This window comes from Lissotriton helveticus, chromosome 5_1 (assembly GCF_964261635.1).
Source record: "Lissotriton helveticus chromosome 5_1, aLisHel1.1, whole genome shotgun sequence".
NCBI lineage: Eukaryota > Metazoa > Chordata > Amphibia > Caudata > Salamandridae > Lissotriton > Lissotriton helveticus.
The window spans coordinates 133,451,226-133,469,058 of NC_136065.1; the positions used below are offsets into that span (position 1 = coordinate 133,451,226).

Below are 17,833 nucleotides of genomic sequence, written 5' to 3' on the forward strand. Positions count from 1 at the left end.
GCATGTATGTGCGCCACATGTACTTACAGGCACATTCCAGGGGTGCAACAGGTGTCCTTTGGACACCCTGGCACCCTTGGAATTGCGATTCTCAAATTGCGATTTTCTCATAGAAAATCACAATTTGAGAATGTACCTCCATTCATTCCTATGGGCCAGAGGCCCATAGGAATGAATGGGACACTCATTCCTTAATTGCGATTCGCAATTTGCTAATCGCAATTAAGGAATGTTAGAGATTCGCAAAATAATTGCGAATTATTACCTACATTCCATTTTGCAATTCTCAAATAGCGATTCCTTAAAAATCGCTATTTGAGAATCGCAAAATGGAAATTACCTACATATGCCCCATAGTGAAATAAGCGGTGAGTAAAGGTGCAAAGCCGGAGTACACAATAGTTTTAACACTGTGAAGTCTTGTTAGAATTTGGAAATTAAATGTCTGTCTGCACAAAGTGTTAATTATGTTTAAACTACATATATTCATTGTAAGGTCATCATTAGTGTACCTTGGTAATAGGGCCTCCTAGACAGAGTGTATCTCTGAAAACAAGACAGGCCATACTGGATTAGAAATCAGGTTTGAAGTGAAGAGTGTGGAAAAGGCCATGTCTCTAGTCACTGAATATTTGAAGAACGCCGGCTGTGGTTTGACCCAAGTTTGTCAAGAAAAATGGTTCAAAAAAGTCACAGCCTTTCTAGCATAAGAATCAGGCAGTCGGGTCCAGCAGTACATATGTCATTGTCCACGGCAGTAAGAAAAATGTCCCACAAAAGGGCAGTATGCTGAGGCTCAGTTCAGCAAAGAACGAGAAAGCAGGTGAGGACAGGCATTCTCCTGCTACGCACTTAAGATTTGGCTATTGATCTAAGTCGGGTTCCAGTTATGGCCAGTGTATGTCCAGGAAGGCGCATTCCTTACCAGATTTTCAAGATATTGACTGTCTATGTGAATAGTGTCAGTCTAGATTCATTGGACCCAATTTATTTTCCGTTATAAGTTTGACTTACATGTGCAAATATGCTTTTCTGTAAACATTTCAGAATGCAAAACAGCTTTTGCTATTCTCAAAAGTTGGTTTTATTCTCCTGAAAGGAATTAACCACACTAAGATATTCATGTTAGTAAATTTATGAGCAGGGGTGAAGAGGGTGGAGAGAGTGGGCGATACAGGGCAGGCATGACCTGTTGGTTTGTAAATATGAACAAACCCTCCTTACTACTTGTAAAAGATCAGAGATTTACTCCAGTGAAGAGCAGCAGTCTATTCTTTTCTTCCTTGGAAAAGGGTGCAGATTAAAAACCTGATTTAAAATTTGACGGACAGAATAAAGGCAGTCAGGGTAGCAGAGGACTTTGCATCCGCCAAATTTAGAGTTCACTGGCGACTCTGCGGTGAACACTTTGGGTTTGTATAAACCTCCACCACAGTAGTTGATACAAAGCCATTTAAAAGTTTTGGTGTGCATCTGTCATTGGTGATAGACACACCAAACTTTTAACCGTTTTTATTTTTCCAAAAACAAAAATCCCAGAGAGGGTGTATGTTTTTTGGAAAACTAAACACTAACGACCCCATCGTCAGTGAAGTGTTCTCCCATGGTCTGGGATAGTTTTTTTCGGTTTTGCCTGCACAGTGCGTGTGCTGTGCTGGTAAAATCTATTGTATTCAATATAAATCTTAAGAGACTTACCCCCTTACTTCTCATTGGTTCCTGTGCTCGCCGCTTACTTTTCCTCCATTTCTATTTGGTGCAGCAAACTATTTCCTGTTGTTCCTCGTGTGTTTGCTCCTATCAGTGTACCCGAGGCTCAAGTACTGTTTTCATCCTCTTTTGGGGAACCTTTCTTTACGTTTTTGCCTGCAAAGTGCTTGCCCTGTGCTTGTTTATGGCTCTCTACGGTTGATCTCTGTCCCTCAAGTTGCTCTCCCCCATATTTCACCCTCCCATTCTCCCCAAGAAGCTTATCTTCGCCCTTGTGAAACTGCCGCCATCTTGGAGTCAGACAGCAGTTGCATTAATAACAAATCGTATTTCTGACCCCTTTGCAAAGATAAACTAGGTCAGAACGTTGAAACATCAGGAAGACTACACTGCTCTAGTGTTCACAAGCTCCCTCTTTCTTCAATGTGTCCTCATAACCTATGTCAACATTCTAATGTTTTCGTTAACTTCGGTGCACCAATGTTGTTTATACTTGCATCATTTTTGTAAACTATTTAGACATTATGTTTACTTCGTATTATAAATAAGGGAGGTGTTAGTGCAATCCAAAGGTCAAGTGCTCCTTTTCATCTGGCAAACTTCTTGTGAGAGTGCTCTCTTGATGCCGTAACTTACATTTGCATTGCTTTCCAAGCCTTGCTTTCAGCCCTGAGCTTCGCCCCTGAGTCCAAGTGCTTCTCTACAGCAGGCCTGTCAGGGTTGCACATCAATAAACTGAAGGCTTCACTATAGCAACAACACCCGACGCCATGCCTAACGCTCCGTTCGGTGTCTTTAAATTTGTTTGACTTGTTTTTATTTCTCTCTTTTCCAAATGTCCTAACTGGATTAAAGCACTGGGACATGCTCTTCCATTGCAGAGTCCTCATCTAATCTGACCCCCACATAGTTTATCAAACAGATGCAGACAATATTGATGTGGGGGCTTTTCAAGCCTGACACTATGTGTAAAATCGGGAGACAATGACTCGGTGGGGGGGGGGCGCCCACCAGGATGTGTTACATTAGCCCAGTTTGGCTTCAGCTGCCACTGCCTGGAGCCGGCCGGTCTCTCCCCGGTGTTCCACTAAGGACTGCTGCAGAGAGACATAGGGCCCGATGTAGGTAATCCCAGATTACCGATTCTTCGATTCGGTATTTAAGAACAGGCAAATGGGATGTAGGTAATTTTACCGAAAAATTTACAAAATCTGTAATTTTCGGTAATTACCGAATCGGTAAATACCGATTTGGTAATTGCCATTCATTCCTATGGGCCTGGAGGCCCATCGGAATGAATGCCAATTACCGAACCGGTATTTACCAATTCGGTTAAAGGGGAAAACATTGAAGGGTGGCAGGGTGTCACTTTGACACCCTGTTGCACCCCTCAATTGTGTATGGGTGCACATGTTGCAGACATACATGCCCTAAGGGCATGTATGTCTGCAACATGTCATTGTTCGAAAAGCATAAAAAATGCTTTTTCCAAGGTTTTCATTATTTACCACCAACTTGTAATTGGTGGTATATAACGAATCCTAAAAGGGGAAAAGCACTAATTTGAGTGCTCCCTACATAGCAAAATCGGTAATTTACCGATTCGGTATTTTAAGGAATCGGTAATTTACCGATTCCTTAAAATACCGAATCGGTAAATTACCGAATCAGTAAAATGTCCACCTACATCTCATTTTCCAAATACCGGTCGGTAACGGCCAAAATTACCGAATTTCGGTCGTTACTGACCGGTATTTGCCTACCTACATCTGGCCCAAAGTGAGATAAACGATTCTCCAGCAGAGGCTCCTTCACCTGCCCGGGCCATTCACACATAGCATCCCAGCAACAAATAAACAAATACTCATGAAGGGCCCGGCACTGCGGCCAGGGGGTCGCTTCTGCAGGTGGCTGCCACATTCAGTAATTTCCCCATACCTCTCTTCACAGTGTAAAATTGTTTTCATTATATGTCAGCACACTGACCCAAAGCCAATTCCTCCTCAAGAGCTTTCTTTCCCAAGGGCTGGGAATCACTTCACCTAAACAGGCGCTTTTTGCCTTACATATACTGGAGGAGGATAAAGAGCCAGTGAAAGCGCATCATTAACTCCACATCTAACTACAACAAAAAAAGCAGAAGCTCATGCAAAACTCCCATACAGATTATCCTAAATGTGTCTACTACTAGGAAGAGCTTTGCTGGCTTTAGCCATCCTTCTGATACTTGAAGCTCCTTCAGCTCAGAGAATGGAATCACTTTCCACCTGACTGCAGTTCCCAGGGTTTGCAGTGCAAGGCAATAAGCAGGCTTCAGCAATAAACTCCTGCATTGTGAGCCCATAAAACACAGTTAGATCCCCCCCATTTTCATTCAATGTTCTTTTTGATTGCCCCCCTGTGATGGGCTAGTCACAGCTCCACTCTGTTTAATTGCATCAAAGAGGGAAACGTGTTTTAAGAAGTCATTCCGGACCCTGTTCTTCCGAGGGAATGACTGGGCCATCTTCACAGACAACAAACAGGATGCATGATAAAGAAGACACAGTTTTTAGATCAAAATAAGGCAGAGCTGAAACTCTGCAACAACTGACGTGGGAGAGGTGCTTCAATAAAGAGACTGCAAAGAGGAAGCAACAAGTGGAATTAGGGTACTGTTTAGGCATATGCAGTACACATTGAGGTCCTCCTAATACACGCTGAACAGCAGACCAGCATCTTAACTATTTTGCTTATGTATAGTTATACCTCCTGCTTGAACCCCCACTATACTCCGTAGCATTAGGAGCATGACAGCAGCGCTGTGATTTGTCTGAGTGGCCAGGTTTGCTGCTCACAGTTGCTAGATGTACAGGGTCCAGGGATACCAATTCCATATAATATTGCCCAATGTATGAGTAGAAAGTTTTGGAGGAGATTCTCCAGTGGGAAGCATCGACGTGGGATTATCCCTGGACTTCGACTATCGAACATAGATCCAAATACTTTTTCATCTATAAATGGGAAGACCTACAAAACTTAAAAACCTAACACAAATGTGATGTGCTAGTACTTCGAATTATAAGCCTTGAAAAAGCCCTGGCCTTTTTGAGCCATCGGGCGAAACACGTGTCGGCTGTTAGTACTTTTTAATATGATTCTAAAAAAACAGTAAACAGGAACAAGGATGTAACTCCTATGGTGGATTTTTGAAAGATTAAAAAACAAATAAAATAAGCCCTTTCATTAGTATGACTCAATGGTCTCTTTGACTATCTGAACATTAAATCAATCGAGGAGGAGCATTAACTCACAACGTTTCACATTGCTGCTCAGACAGTTTTTTAGGAGCCTGTGACTGTTCTCCACCCGGCTCTGCAACACAGCCGGGTGAATAAATGCTAAATGCTTATGTTGGTTTGGCCATCCTACGAAGGCCAGCCAAACCATTATGGGCACTTATGGTGCCCATCACTGCTTCTCCCTGCTCCATCACGAGAGCTTAGCCCAGCCTGCCCTGCCGTAGACTGCCTCCGTGCTGAGAAATAAAATGATAATAACACCACTTTTTTAATTATTTTATTTTGCCTGTTTGCTCTGCTGGGAGCCCTGGGGTTACACTCCATCGCCTTGAAGAAGCAGCCTCCGCTGCCTCTCCTGCACCTTCCCTTGCCCTCCGCACCCCTGTCTTCCTCCCCTTTAATTCTCACTTCTCTAACTCATGTTGTTCTAAGTCTCTCCTCCCTACCTCCCACCTCTCTCTTGCATGCACCGTCCCAGCTCTATTTGTCATCTATGCATTACTTACGAAGCCTTTAACTATGTGTCTTTCTCTTGTTAAACACAGTAAATTGTATAGCAGACTGCGCACTGCCTGATATTTTCATTAGGCTATTGTAATTGTAAGTCATAACACCGCAACGAAGTTTCAGTAACTTATATTACACAACTGCTCACCAAGCTACAACTTACAACAAAAGCGAAACCTAATGCATTTACCAATTCTTGTTATTTTGTTTCTGTCCCTCACTGCCAGGATATTCCTGCCAGTGAAACAGTAAAAAAAAAGTTAGCCAGCCACCCACTATAAATAGGGATGACACTCAGATGGCTTACCTCCAGCGCCTGTGCTTCCTCCGCCCATTGGAGAAAGGTTTATGCCAAAGGAGTACATTTTACTCCTTCAGTGTAAACTTGGCTGTCCGTTTGACCCAAAAATGGGTGGGCGGACCAAAACATGTGCAGGCAGGGTGCACCATTGTCGTTGTACCCTGCCATCCGAACTCTATATCAAGTATGTCCCATTGTCAAGGGCAAGATAAGTCAGCTAATTTGTAGTGTGTGAAGGTATAACCTCCTACAACTAGGTGTTAAGAAGGTGGTTCTCCAAAGATTTATTTTCTGTCGAGAAAAGATTTTATGGCAACTGTATTTTCGCTCACTCTGCAAAGGATCTCATGCACAAATATACATGCATATAATTTTGGATGTATGACATTACAACGCATGCTTTTACATCGCATGCCTTTACAACGCTGTTTTTACAACGCATGCCTTTACAACGCATAGTGCTTTGGGGCACTGGATAGTGAATAGTTTAATTTACTATTCCAACTCCAGTCCCTGTGGATAGTAGGGAAGGTGTTGGATAGTAAATTAAACCTATTCCCTATCCTAGAGCGCCCCCAGTGCAATGCGTTTTAATGGTTTGCGTTGTAAAAGTTGCATCGTAAAGGCACTGCGTGGTAAAAGTTGCGTTGTAAAGGATGTTTCCCTATAATTTTTGGTGAAAAAATGGAATAAACAAAAAATGTCTTGGAGTTTGGCTGGAAACATGTGACAGTCTCAGTTAAGCAGACCTAACCTGGAAAACATTTACGACTTATTTTTTTTTTTTAAAGTGCAAAATCTGCACCCATGCCAGAAACTTGCTGATTTCTGACTTTTTTTTTAAAGAAGAGACCCCATCATAATTTGTAAATGTTAAGCTTTGTGAACAGCCTGAAAATCTGACGTGGATCCTGCCCTTCCTGCCAGATGCTGGACACCCCTCTGCTATTCCTGTGACTTCACATGCATACAGCTTCACACATATTCCTTACTGTGTTCTGTACCCGTTGATCGAGCGCCTTTAACAATTTATCGAGCGATGAGAAATGATGGGCTATTCTGCCTCCAAATGTGTGTGCTGACATTTGAAAATAAGCGTTTGAACAACATATTTATGAACTGTAATTTTTGATTTCCATCTGTTCCCACTAAAGCAATTTATCTTTTTATGGCCGGATCCAGAGCCGGGTACCGTAATTCACGGAGCGCGTGACGCTGGCATAACTCCCACCGGGGCACCATGATAGGACCTGCCGAGCCGGCCGCAGGCGCGCGCCGACGCCATCAAAGGAAGCGGCTCGTATATTAAACGGATCCATCGTGCCCTGTCGGCGCGTGACACCAGGAAGCCGTGCGAGAAAAGTGCCTTTATCGCATCCGCGACATTTCCTAAACAGAGATGTCATGGAGCGTGGAGCGCGCAATGTACACCAATATGGCCAGTTCTCGCGCCCCAGGGCCCTCTCCTGAGCCAATCATAAACATTTTACGTAGACGGCAGCAGATGCGCTATTATTTGCATCCAGTTTGAATAAGCAATAAATACTTCATAATACAAACATCCAGCTAGTTCGAATATTTTTAGAAAAACAGATGTGTGCATTTAAGGTCCAGTACTGAATAATTAGAGGTTCTAGTCTGAATAAAAATGAATGCGCATATTCCCATGCAATCACCCAATGTTGACCCTGGACATACACCCATGATCTTATCAGCAGAGGATTGACCTGAAAGCAATGAGCCATCTTCACATAAAAAGGAGCAAGAGTACAGGCGGTGTTACATGACTGCCTCCTGAATACACTTTTACTTGTTTTTTCTAATTCACAAAGTGGTGTCTTGAAAACCATCCCAAGTGCAGGTTTCCTGGTGTGATATTACACCTGTCATATAAGACTTTTTTGGACACATTACCTGCTACTCCCTTTCCCCGCATGTGGAATTGCACGCAGTGTACAATTTCTCATACTGGAAAGGGCTTCTGAATGTGCTAACGTAGATTTGTGTTGGCATCCACAGGCTTTGATGGAAAACCAAGCCTTGTTCCTCCCACATCCCACCGCTTGCATGACATTTCTCAGTGCTGGTGACAAAACAGAGAAATAATAGTAAAACCACTTGCATCTGCTAAGAGTCATTTGTGAATGCCTGACCGGCTTAAATGAAGCCATTTTCAGTAGTAAACATACCTTTGTAGCAGAAAAAAGTATTTGCGAATTGGGAACAAAATATTCCCATGTTGAAGGGGGTAAGATTGTGAGAAAGTCATCCTTTTTGCCCTGATCACCCTCGTTGTTTGACTTCTACTGGTAGTAACTGACTCTTATTGTAGCCAGACCAAGGGCCAGTGCTCTGTGAAAAAGGTATACAGTAATTTGGTGTCATTACAATTGGTATGACAACTTACCTGTAAGCACCTAGTATACTAGAATATGGTAGGGCATGTAGGTTTAGAGGCCTTGAAGATTTAATGCACTTAAGTGTGTGCTTGCTGTCATTTTAACACCTGCCATGCTGGTGACGGAACCGCTCCGTCATCAGCCTCGGTCGCGCTGTGCTGGTGACGGAGCGGTTCCGTCACGGCCCGGCCGTCGCGCCTGCGCGGATCTGATTACGCACCTGCGCGGTGCGTTCTATTGAGCGGGCGGGGCCGTGACGGAACCGCTCCGTCACAAGCATAGCACGCCCGAGGCTCTTGACGGAGCAGTTCCGTCACGAGCATGGGAGCGCAGCGCGGCCCCCTCCCCCCCCAAGCTCTGCGGCGGAATTGCCACCGCAGCGAAGGTGTTAAAGGCAGCTATGCTTTGCAGGCTTCTTTTAAAAGTAAATTATATGCAAATTCGACTTTGGAATTAAAGGTATTTCCAAAATCTTAATCTACCATATTTTTACATGTAAGCCACCCTAAAAGTCTCACCTAAGTGCTCCAAGGGTAGGAAACCTTGTAACCATAAGAAGGGATATTTTAAAAAGTTTTATAATCCCTGGTCGGGGAAAAACAGCCAATTTTGTTTTCCCCATTGTAGCACATTGGCTCGATAGGCTGACATGGAAAATACTTTAATACATTAGAACTATTGATAGGAGTGAGCTAAAAAACACACTTAAATTATTAAAATGTTAGAATAAATCCAACAACTTGCCAAGGTTAGATTTATTAAATATATAACAGAAAATAAGTTATAGAACTTACTTTTTTGATGTGTTAAAATTCTGCCTTCCAGCGGCCTCTCATGATTGGCCAACCTTTGGCAGGCTGAGCCAAACTGCTCAGATGAGGTGTGAAGTAAACTGCATAGAGACAAAGGACATCTGGTAGGAAGAGATCTACAGCTTCAGAGCAAAAGGCAGTATGGGAGTGGAGTAGCCACACTGGTCTTCAAAGAGGGAATGATAGAACAGGGGCTCACCCCCACATCCTTCACCGCCAGGAGGACAAGAGCCCCAGTAATTGTGAATTAGGAGAGGGGCTTGAAGGGGAGTGTTATGGAACTTTGGCCATACCAGTGGGTTGGCTTATCCAGATCTTAGCCTCCACAAGAGAGTTTTTCCATTTTGGATTTTATAGAAGTAGTGCTTTAAAGAAAACAAATATCCCACATTTTGGAGAAAGTTGTCATACATGAGGATGGCACCCTACACCCCATTGGTCACGGGTGCCCCCTGCTTGTCACCCAAGAATAATGTATAAATGGGAGACCTAGCCAGAAACTCAGATCCCTGCATGAAACTACAAGAAGAAGGACTGCCCTGCTAGAAACCTGGCCTGCACCAATAAGATTGCACTCTGAATGACTGCACCTGTTGCACACCTTAGAATTACAGCCCTAAGGACTTTGCCTTTCTTTGAAAAATGAAGGAATGGACTCTTGGATAGGCCTGGGCGTGAAATTCCAATCCACTCTTGGAGTTTGCATAGCTTTTCCCACGTAGTGCTCTGCATAGCGTGTGCAGTTCCCAAAAAGTCTGCAAAGCTGAGTTTTTTTCCTCGCTCATACTCACTAAAGTTAAGTTGGCCAGCGCAAGTGTGGAAACTCTTACTCCAGACCACCTCCAGGTGACATTTCGCAATGCAGGTGGTCCCAGATGGTCGCTACCGTTCAGGTTGAGAAACCTGTTTGCATTGAGGAAGCTGCAGTTCGAGTAGAACATCTACTTAAGGGTCAGAAAGAAGCAGTGCCCTCTTGTGCTCTGCGTGGTGGTGCTGTTCGCACTGATTTTACAGCACAGGACAAACACCAGGCACTAAAAATCAGCACCAATGGCACAACGTAAGGCACTCTGCCGCTTGCAGAACTCTGCATTGCGCAGTGGAGTTTTTTGGTCACTTCGCAAAGTTCTGCGTAATGGAATTCCGCGAACTCTGCGCTGGCCTATTCCTAGAAAACAGCAGGTTAAAAAAGCTCCACCTGCACCATCTCCTGCAAGAAGAAACCAGCTGACCACCTTCAGCGGAACTTTAAAGGATTTGGCCAGGTGCATTGTGAGAAATGTAGTCATGAGCAACTCAGAACTCTGGTATCTTGGATTGGTGTTGTGGACACTTTAGAACAACAAAAGGACCTTCTGGAAGAAGATCCAGAAGTTTGAGAAGATTTGGAGAGTTTTTGTCAAAAAGCTCAATGAGGTGGAAGACCCATCAACGAAAGTCAAGCTGGTGACTTCAACCACTCAAACTTTTCATCATTGACGAGACATCCAGGAATTGAGCGAGGCATTGTGCTGAGCCAAGCCAACGTCATTGAACCCAAAGCCAGCCCTGCTGTGGAGCTGCGCTCGAAGTTGAGAGAAAAATCTCCAAAACGTAACTAAGGCGGAGAGTAAAAACTTGATCGGGCCATACCGCTAAGTGTATCCGACCCGCGCTACATCACCGCTGGCCTGAAACTTTGACTTTGTCCCAGTCAAACGCGACCAGATGTCCCAAAGTGGCGCTTTTGGCTTTAAGGCACTAGAAAGTGTTTATTCTTTAAAAATTCATATATCTAATTCCCTATATTGGATTTTTGTCGTTTTGGTGTCATTTTAATCATAAAAAATATTTCCTATTTTTATAAATTGTTTTTTTATTTTTTATTGTTTGTTGTGTCTTACTTTTTAATGTATTGGTGTTTTTCAATGATTTCCGCACCTGTCTCCTAAGTTAAGCCTGCCTGCTCGCAGTCAACTAACAATGATTGAGCAAGGGAATATTTATTGAGACCTCGACTGCGCCTTATATTGTGATTGTACCCTTATTCCTAGGGGTCAGGTACCTATGTACCCCTATTGATAAACCACATTCCAAAAAGCCTTACCTCGTTTCTAACAGCACTTTTTAAGCAATGTCTTGTGTTTTCAAAGATGTTGCATTTTTTTTCAAAGCATTGTGTTGGAAATAGGGTTACTGGTTTGGGGGGTGAACCCCTACTCAGGCAGGAACCACATTCTCTCTCTGGGTGAAACACAATTAAACCCCCAAATATCCTGTGCTTAGCCCAGTGGTACTTTGGCACAAAGCAGTCAGGAGTAAAATGTAATGAATTATTTGACACCAAAATGACAAAAATCCTATCAGTAGAGATAGGGATATGCAATTTTTTAAGATTTAAGTGATAATAGTGCCTAGAAACACAAAGCAGCAACTGTGGTTATCTGGTTGCACCGGACTGGGACAAAGTCACAAGTTCCGTCTGACTGTGGTAGAGTGCGGCCTTGATACAGGGACCAAGTTAGGCATGTTGAACAAGAATAGCTTGAATCCTGGTAGCGGAGCTTTGCGTGATCCTGTGTCAAGGATGCTTTGCACAGCAGAGGCCATGCAAAGTCCTGGTGTACAGAATTGGAGATGCCTTGGGCAGCATTGGTTCCAGGAAGTTGCAAGGCTGCGATGTGAGGTCCTGCATCATCATCGAGGATGCTGTTGATGAGGAGCTTGTGATGTGAAATCCGGTGTTAAAGAAGCGTAGAATACTGGCTGATTCTGAAGAAGCTTCAGGGCCAGCAATGCAGATTTCTTAGTCATACTCGAATACGTTGTTGATGATGGGCTTTCAATGCAAAGACCTGCATCAAGAATGGGCTGCGATGTGAAGTCCTCCATTGGAGATGCATCGCGCAGCGGTTCCAATGTGGAGTTTTGTGAGGCGAAGAGTAATGCTTCCTTAGTTCTGCTGGAACCACAACTGGGCTGACAGAGCACATTCAGACCCACTCATAAGGGTGCATGACTGGATTGACACCCCTTGGGTGGGTAGGACTCAAAGCAGACAAAGTCCAGTTGCTGTGTTCAATGTGGTTGGAGCCATCTGTCCCCGAGGCTCTGGTCATGAGGCCAGCCAACTAGCCCTTGGAGTCACTCTGGTGGTCCTAGGTTCACAATTCAGGTCCAGTCCTTCACTGAGGCCGCAGGTTGACAGAGCAGGCGACAGAGCAGGCGATAGAGCAGGCCGACAGGCAGTCCTTCTGACATAGAGGAAAAGCACTCCTTCTGAGTCTTCCACAGGTTCAGAGGGTACATCATCTTGCCCCCTAATGCATTTAGTTGAACATAACTTGGAGCGAGGGCCCTGCGCACTGGCACCATCCCAGTGGCGACCCACCCCATTATCTCATCAAGCCTTGAAAATGGATATCCCTGCCTTGGTGACACATAACCCTGACTAAACATGTCATACTGACCATACCGTATGCACTTCTACCTCTTTAGTGGCTAACAGTCTGGGTTGTTCTTCACCTAAGCGCAGCAGCAAAAATATATGTTTAAGTGTCACTTTAGAATGACAGTACTCATCACATTTGTTGATCATTATAAAGCATTGCAATTACAGCCCCTAAAGGCATCACACATGAAATCACAGGATTAAGTATATACAGACCGACACCTGAGCAGGAATTTCTGACCAGATAACCCCAGTTGGCTTATGAACTCACATTAAACATGTGACCTCCAGTCCCTTAATAGAAATAACCTGGGTCAATGCACTGCATAGAAATAACATTAGTAATGCACAGGGATGCCCTTCTACAGACATCCCCAACTCAGCCCTTCATCCTTTGGTGCAGTCCTGAACACACCCCTAACTGCAGAACAAAAGTTCCAGCTCCAGGATGTTGATAACTGCTGGCTGAGCCCTTGAGAGGATGTTTCTTTTAAGTCCCGAGGAGACTTAGGGAGAGACTTTACTCACGTCGTGCTGGGGGAGTTTGCGCACTCCTGCAGCTCCCTCTTTGCCTGGTCACACCATTGGCAGTGGCCCCGTCTGCCTGGGGTCACCACGAACAGAATAAACTCTGCTTTCCCTTGCAGGCCGGTCCAGGGCTGCAAGGCATTATGGGGCGTTCTGTGGCCAGAGCGTGCATATTATAGTAGTGGCTCCCCCGCTGCTGCGGGGAGAGCCACGATCACCGCTATCAGCCTCCTGCAGCTTCGGTGCTCCGTTCGAGGGTCTGGTCCCACCCGGACCCCCTGGAGAGTAATACGGCTTGGGGAGCCCACCCCTGGCTGTTCTGCTCATGTTTGGGGACTCGGTCCCACCAGGGCCCCTGGCACCTTCACTTTGCCCATGCGAGTTCACTCAGGCAATATTCCCTCACCCATTATCCTTGTATGTTTCACAATCGTGCTTCATACTCATTGTATTTTTGATGCAGACAATAAACACCGGGTGACACCAGCATTTTAATATTTCTGATGAGTCCAGCAAATCTCAGCATCTGTGCTAGTGCTCATGATGGTTCATTTGCATGCCAGCCTTGTTTACCTTGAAGAGAGTTTCTTGCAGCCGCGGCCCGTGGAAAGAGTTTCAGTGGGGCAGAGAGGCGGGGCGTGGGAGGGGCAAGGTGGGGGGTGCTAAAAACTGGAATATGGATAATTGGAGATAAGTAAACAACTTAATAAATAAAACGAATTTCGTAGCGCGTGCTGCATCGCAAAATGAACTCTGACATACGACGGAACGGAGGAACGTGATAATTACTATCCTCCGATGTCCGAGTTTACTACTCCCCACCCTGCCCCTCCCCTACCCTGCCCCAGCCCCCGAAGCACGCCCTATGCAAGCCGCCACGGCCTGTGTATTACTTCTTATAAGGGATGTAAATGCTAACACACCTCCAGGACCCTGACACTCTGAATTTGACCTTATCGACAAACGGTTCTGCTCAAACATATCCCACCCAGGGACTCCGTGCACTTCAGTGCGAGTTTGCAAAGGGGGAGGACTGTGTCACTGTGGCTGATTTATTGGAGGTGCCAAACGTGGCATGGAAACATTAATCTGTAGTGGGAATTCATGCTGAAAACGCATGCAGGCAATTTCACCAGACGTAATCGATCATACTGATGACGGGATAGGGAATACATTTATTCATAATGTTCGAATGATGATCAATTTCCGATCTTACTAATCAATCACGAGCATCTTCCTGTATATTTACCATCAATGGAGCAGGCAGTACTCTCTCTACCCTTCCACGGGTACCTTTCTACATAGGTAGAACCTGCATGCTTCATTCACCTGTGCATCACATGTGTGCTTCTGTCCACATGCATGTCGGAGACATGTCAGTGTGTCTATTTCTATACCTGTCGTCTGGATATGTCTCTATCTAGTTACCCTTACCAGTCTCTTTGTTATTGTCCATCTAGTTATTTCTCTATAGGGCATCTGTGTGTTGATTAATACATTGTAAGCTCTCTGTGTTGCAGACACCTGTCCATATCTGTTCGTCTGTCCCTCTAGCTGCTTTTTTTTAAGGGATTTCAATGGGTGATTCCAATCTCGAGAGCATTTCAAACAGTTAATTTCGAGAGTGTCCGTCTGCATTAATAAAAGTATATAAAATGAACAATTGACCAACTACATGTTTATAACTTCGTTTTTGCTGCATTTCACCCTCTCACTCTTTTGCTCTGCAAACGTCTTTCTTTTCTTTGCTTCTCTTTCAGTCTCTCTTTTGCTCTGACTTTCCGTTCCTCCCTTTTTCTGTCTCCCTGTCACACTGACTCTCTTTGTGCCATTCTTCAGCATATCGCTTACTGTTCTGTGTAGAAAAAAATATGTTGTTGGACAAGTGCAGTGGCATTTCTCCTTACTAAATTGTGCAGTATAATAAGTCTAGGCTTCTACCTGGAAACATGTGAATGTCATAGATTTTCAGGTGTACCTGGGAAACTTTTAAAAATTCCAAAAAGTCAGAAATCTGCACCCATGCGAAGCTGTAAATGTGTAGGGGGGACATCTTTGAATTGTTTCATGAATTGAACACATTGAATATGGCTGGTGTTTAGAAACTTCAAGTGGAACACCCAAGGAATGTGTTCTAGAAATTAAATTTAACACACTGTATCGAACATGTGAACTGTTCCTGTCTCTAGATATCGTGTCTCACAAACGTTCACAACATTAGAAGGCATGTCATGATGCCCTCCCTCGTTGTATTTGTGATGCAGACATTAAACACTGGGTGACGTCATCATTTTCATTATTGGTATTTCTAGAACCAAAGTGATCTTGCCAACATTTCCACAAAGAGCATGGAATTGTAATAAGGAACACTTCCTAGCACTTGATGCATAATCTACCTCCTTGTGTGTTTCAGGATGGATGATGCAGAGGCTTGCTTCATTCTAAGCAGTCGCAACGAGGTGGACCGCACGGCAGCGGTAAGACTCGCGCATGCGCCTATGGATCCATTGGAAAGATCTCATAATGCCTATATCAGTGTCAAAGCATACATTTCACCTCATGTTGTGTTTGATATTCCTGTTAAGGCCTAAATTCGAAAAGTTTCAGTTCGACTATTCAAGGCATGTGTTGGTACAAAGCCCAAATGTATTATGTTTTGATTGGCTTTAAAGAGCATAGGGAGCATCCTCGAACACCTACAGACTGTAATGATTGAACTAAGGAATGTCGAGGCTAGGAATATTGTTTCTTTTCGTTTAAATCACTTTATTTCGGTGAGAGACCTTGGAAGCACCAATCCACATTCAATATTTACAATATTACATGCAATTTTCACAATAATACACATAATATAAAAAAGTAAAAAAAGTTTCAGTGTTATTTGACAAGGAATTAGTAAAAAAGCATAAGATATTGTAAATAAAATTCACTCAATAGCTCTTTATGTACAATCATAAAAAGTTTTTTTTTAAATTCAGCTCATGAGGATTACCCAATTGTGAAATAGCCATATGGCCTGGGGACATATAAAATACAGGTTAAAATTCTTAAAACTGTTCAATAACAAATTCAACTGGAGAAGACAATTCGTCCAATTAACCAGGGCTCAGAGAAGTTGAACTCAGAAGTATCCCCCGCTGGAGAAGCTTGGATCGGGTTGACCGTACAGATTCGAGATATTTTGCTATGGAGAATATTATGTAGGAAGAGGTGTCTGATCTACAGATTCTCAGTGGAATTTCCCACTGTCAAATTCCCAGAGTCCTGCAGAGAAGCACACTCCAATGGTTGCACTGGCGTCTAAGTACAGGACAGAATAATAAAAGGTGCTCATCTGTTTCATCTGCACTAAAACAGGCTTGACAGGTTTTACTCCCATTGGCCTGGCTCTTGGCAGTGAAGCTGCCAAGTGGCAAGGCACCCAGTCTAAATCGAATATAGAGATCCTTTGGACTGGGACTATATTAATCTACAGAAATCTATCTGTAAGGCAACCAGTTTTTGGGAGCATATCATATCTCCGATTTCTTATTCCCAAAAGCGAGTTTTAACCAATCGGGACGAGCTGAAAGAGATGGAAACAGGATTGACCAAATGTTATCTGAGCCCTGAGTCACTAATGTCTCTTTCACATGTTTGAGCCATGGGAGTGTTGGTCGCAAGGTTTGTTTCTTCAGTATGTCACAGGGGAATTCCTGTAATGGTGCACCTCTGGAGTAATCCAGATTCTTATCCAGTACAGGACAACCCCAGCCCCAACGCCAACGACATCCCGCCCTCACAAGAACTGTGCTACTCACTAGCCATCTTCTTCTACCGCAAGATCGCTGACATTCACGACAGCTTCAACAACACGACCACACCCTGACTACGCCAGACTCCACCTCCCCTGTGAACACCACCAGCGCCATCCGCCTGACCTCCTGGTCCAACGACGACGAGACACGCAAGGTCATGAACCCCATCCACTCAGGATCTCTGTCAGACCCGTGCCCTCACCACGTTTTCAACAAAGCAGATGCAGCCATCGAACCCCAACTACGGAAGGTCATCAACATCACCTTCGAAACAGCGACATTCCCGGAAAGCTGCAAGCACGCCGAAATCAACGCCCTCATCAAGAAACCCAAGGCGGACCCCAGGGACCTCAAGAACTTCCAGCCCATCTCCCTGCTCCCGTTCCCGGCAAAGGTCATCGATAAAATCGTCAACAAGCAATTGGCCCCCCACCTGGAAGACAACAACATCCTGGACCCTTCCCAGTCCGGATTCAGACGAAACCACAGCACTGAGACAGCCCTCATCGCCGCCACAGATGACATCAGGCGCCAACTAGACAACGGAGAAACATCAGCCCTCATCCTCCTAGACCTATCGGCCGCCTTCGACATGGTCTTCCATCGCACTCTAAAGACTCGCCTCCTAGAAGCCGGAATCCAAGAGAAGGCCCTCGACTGGACCACGTCCTTCCTCTCCGGCAGAACCCAGAGCGTCCGACTCCCACCCTTCTGATCCCAAGCCACCGACATCATCTATGGCGTTCTCCATGGCTCATCCCGACGCTGTTTAACGTCTACATGGCCCCCCTCGCACAAGTAGCCCGCCAGCACGACCTCAACATCATCTCCTACGCCGGCGACACCCAGCTCATCCTCTTCCTCACCAAGGACCCACACACCGCCAAAACCAACCTCCACGAGGTAATGAAGGCCGTCGCCGACTGGATGAGGAGCAGCCGCCTGAAGCTGAACTCGGACAAGACGGAGGTACTCATCCTCGGACCCACCCCCTCAGCCTGGGACAACTCCTGGTGGCCGACCACACTGGGAACAGCACCAACTCCCACCGACCACGCACGCAACCTA

At 44.8% G+C, this 17,833-nt stretch overlaps 1 protein-coding gene across 1 annotated transcript in view; it reads left to right on the plus strand.

Annotated features, from left to right (window-relative positions):
- The window catches only part of KCNT1 (potassium sodium-activated channel subfamily T member 1), a 739,470-nt gene that overhangs the window by 453,253 nt on the left and 268,384 nt on the right, over positions 1-17,833 (plus strand). The window contains exon 14 of the mRNA XM_078640347.1: positions 15,382-15,445. Coding sequence (XP_078496473.1) covers positions 15,382-15,445 — 64 coding nt within the window. The remainder of the gene's footprint in view (positions 1-15,381; positions 15,446-17,833) is intronic.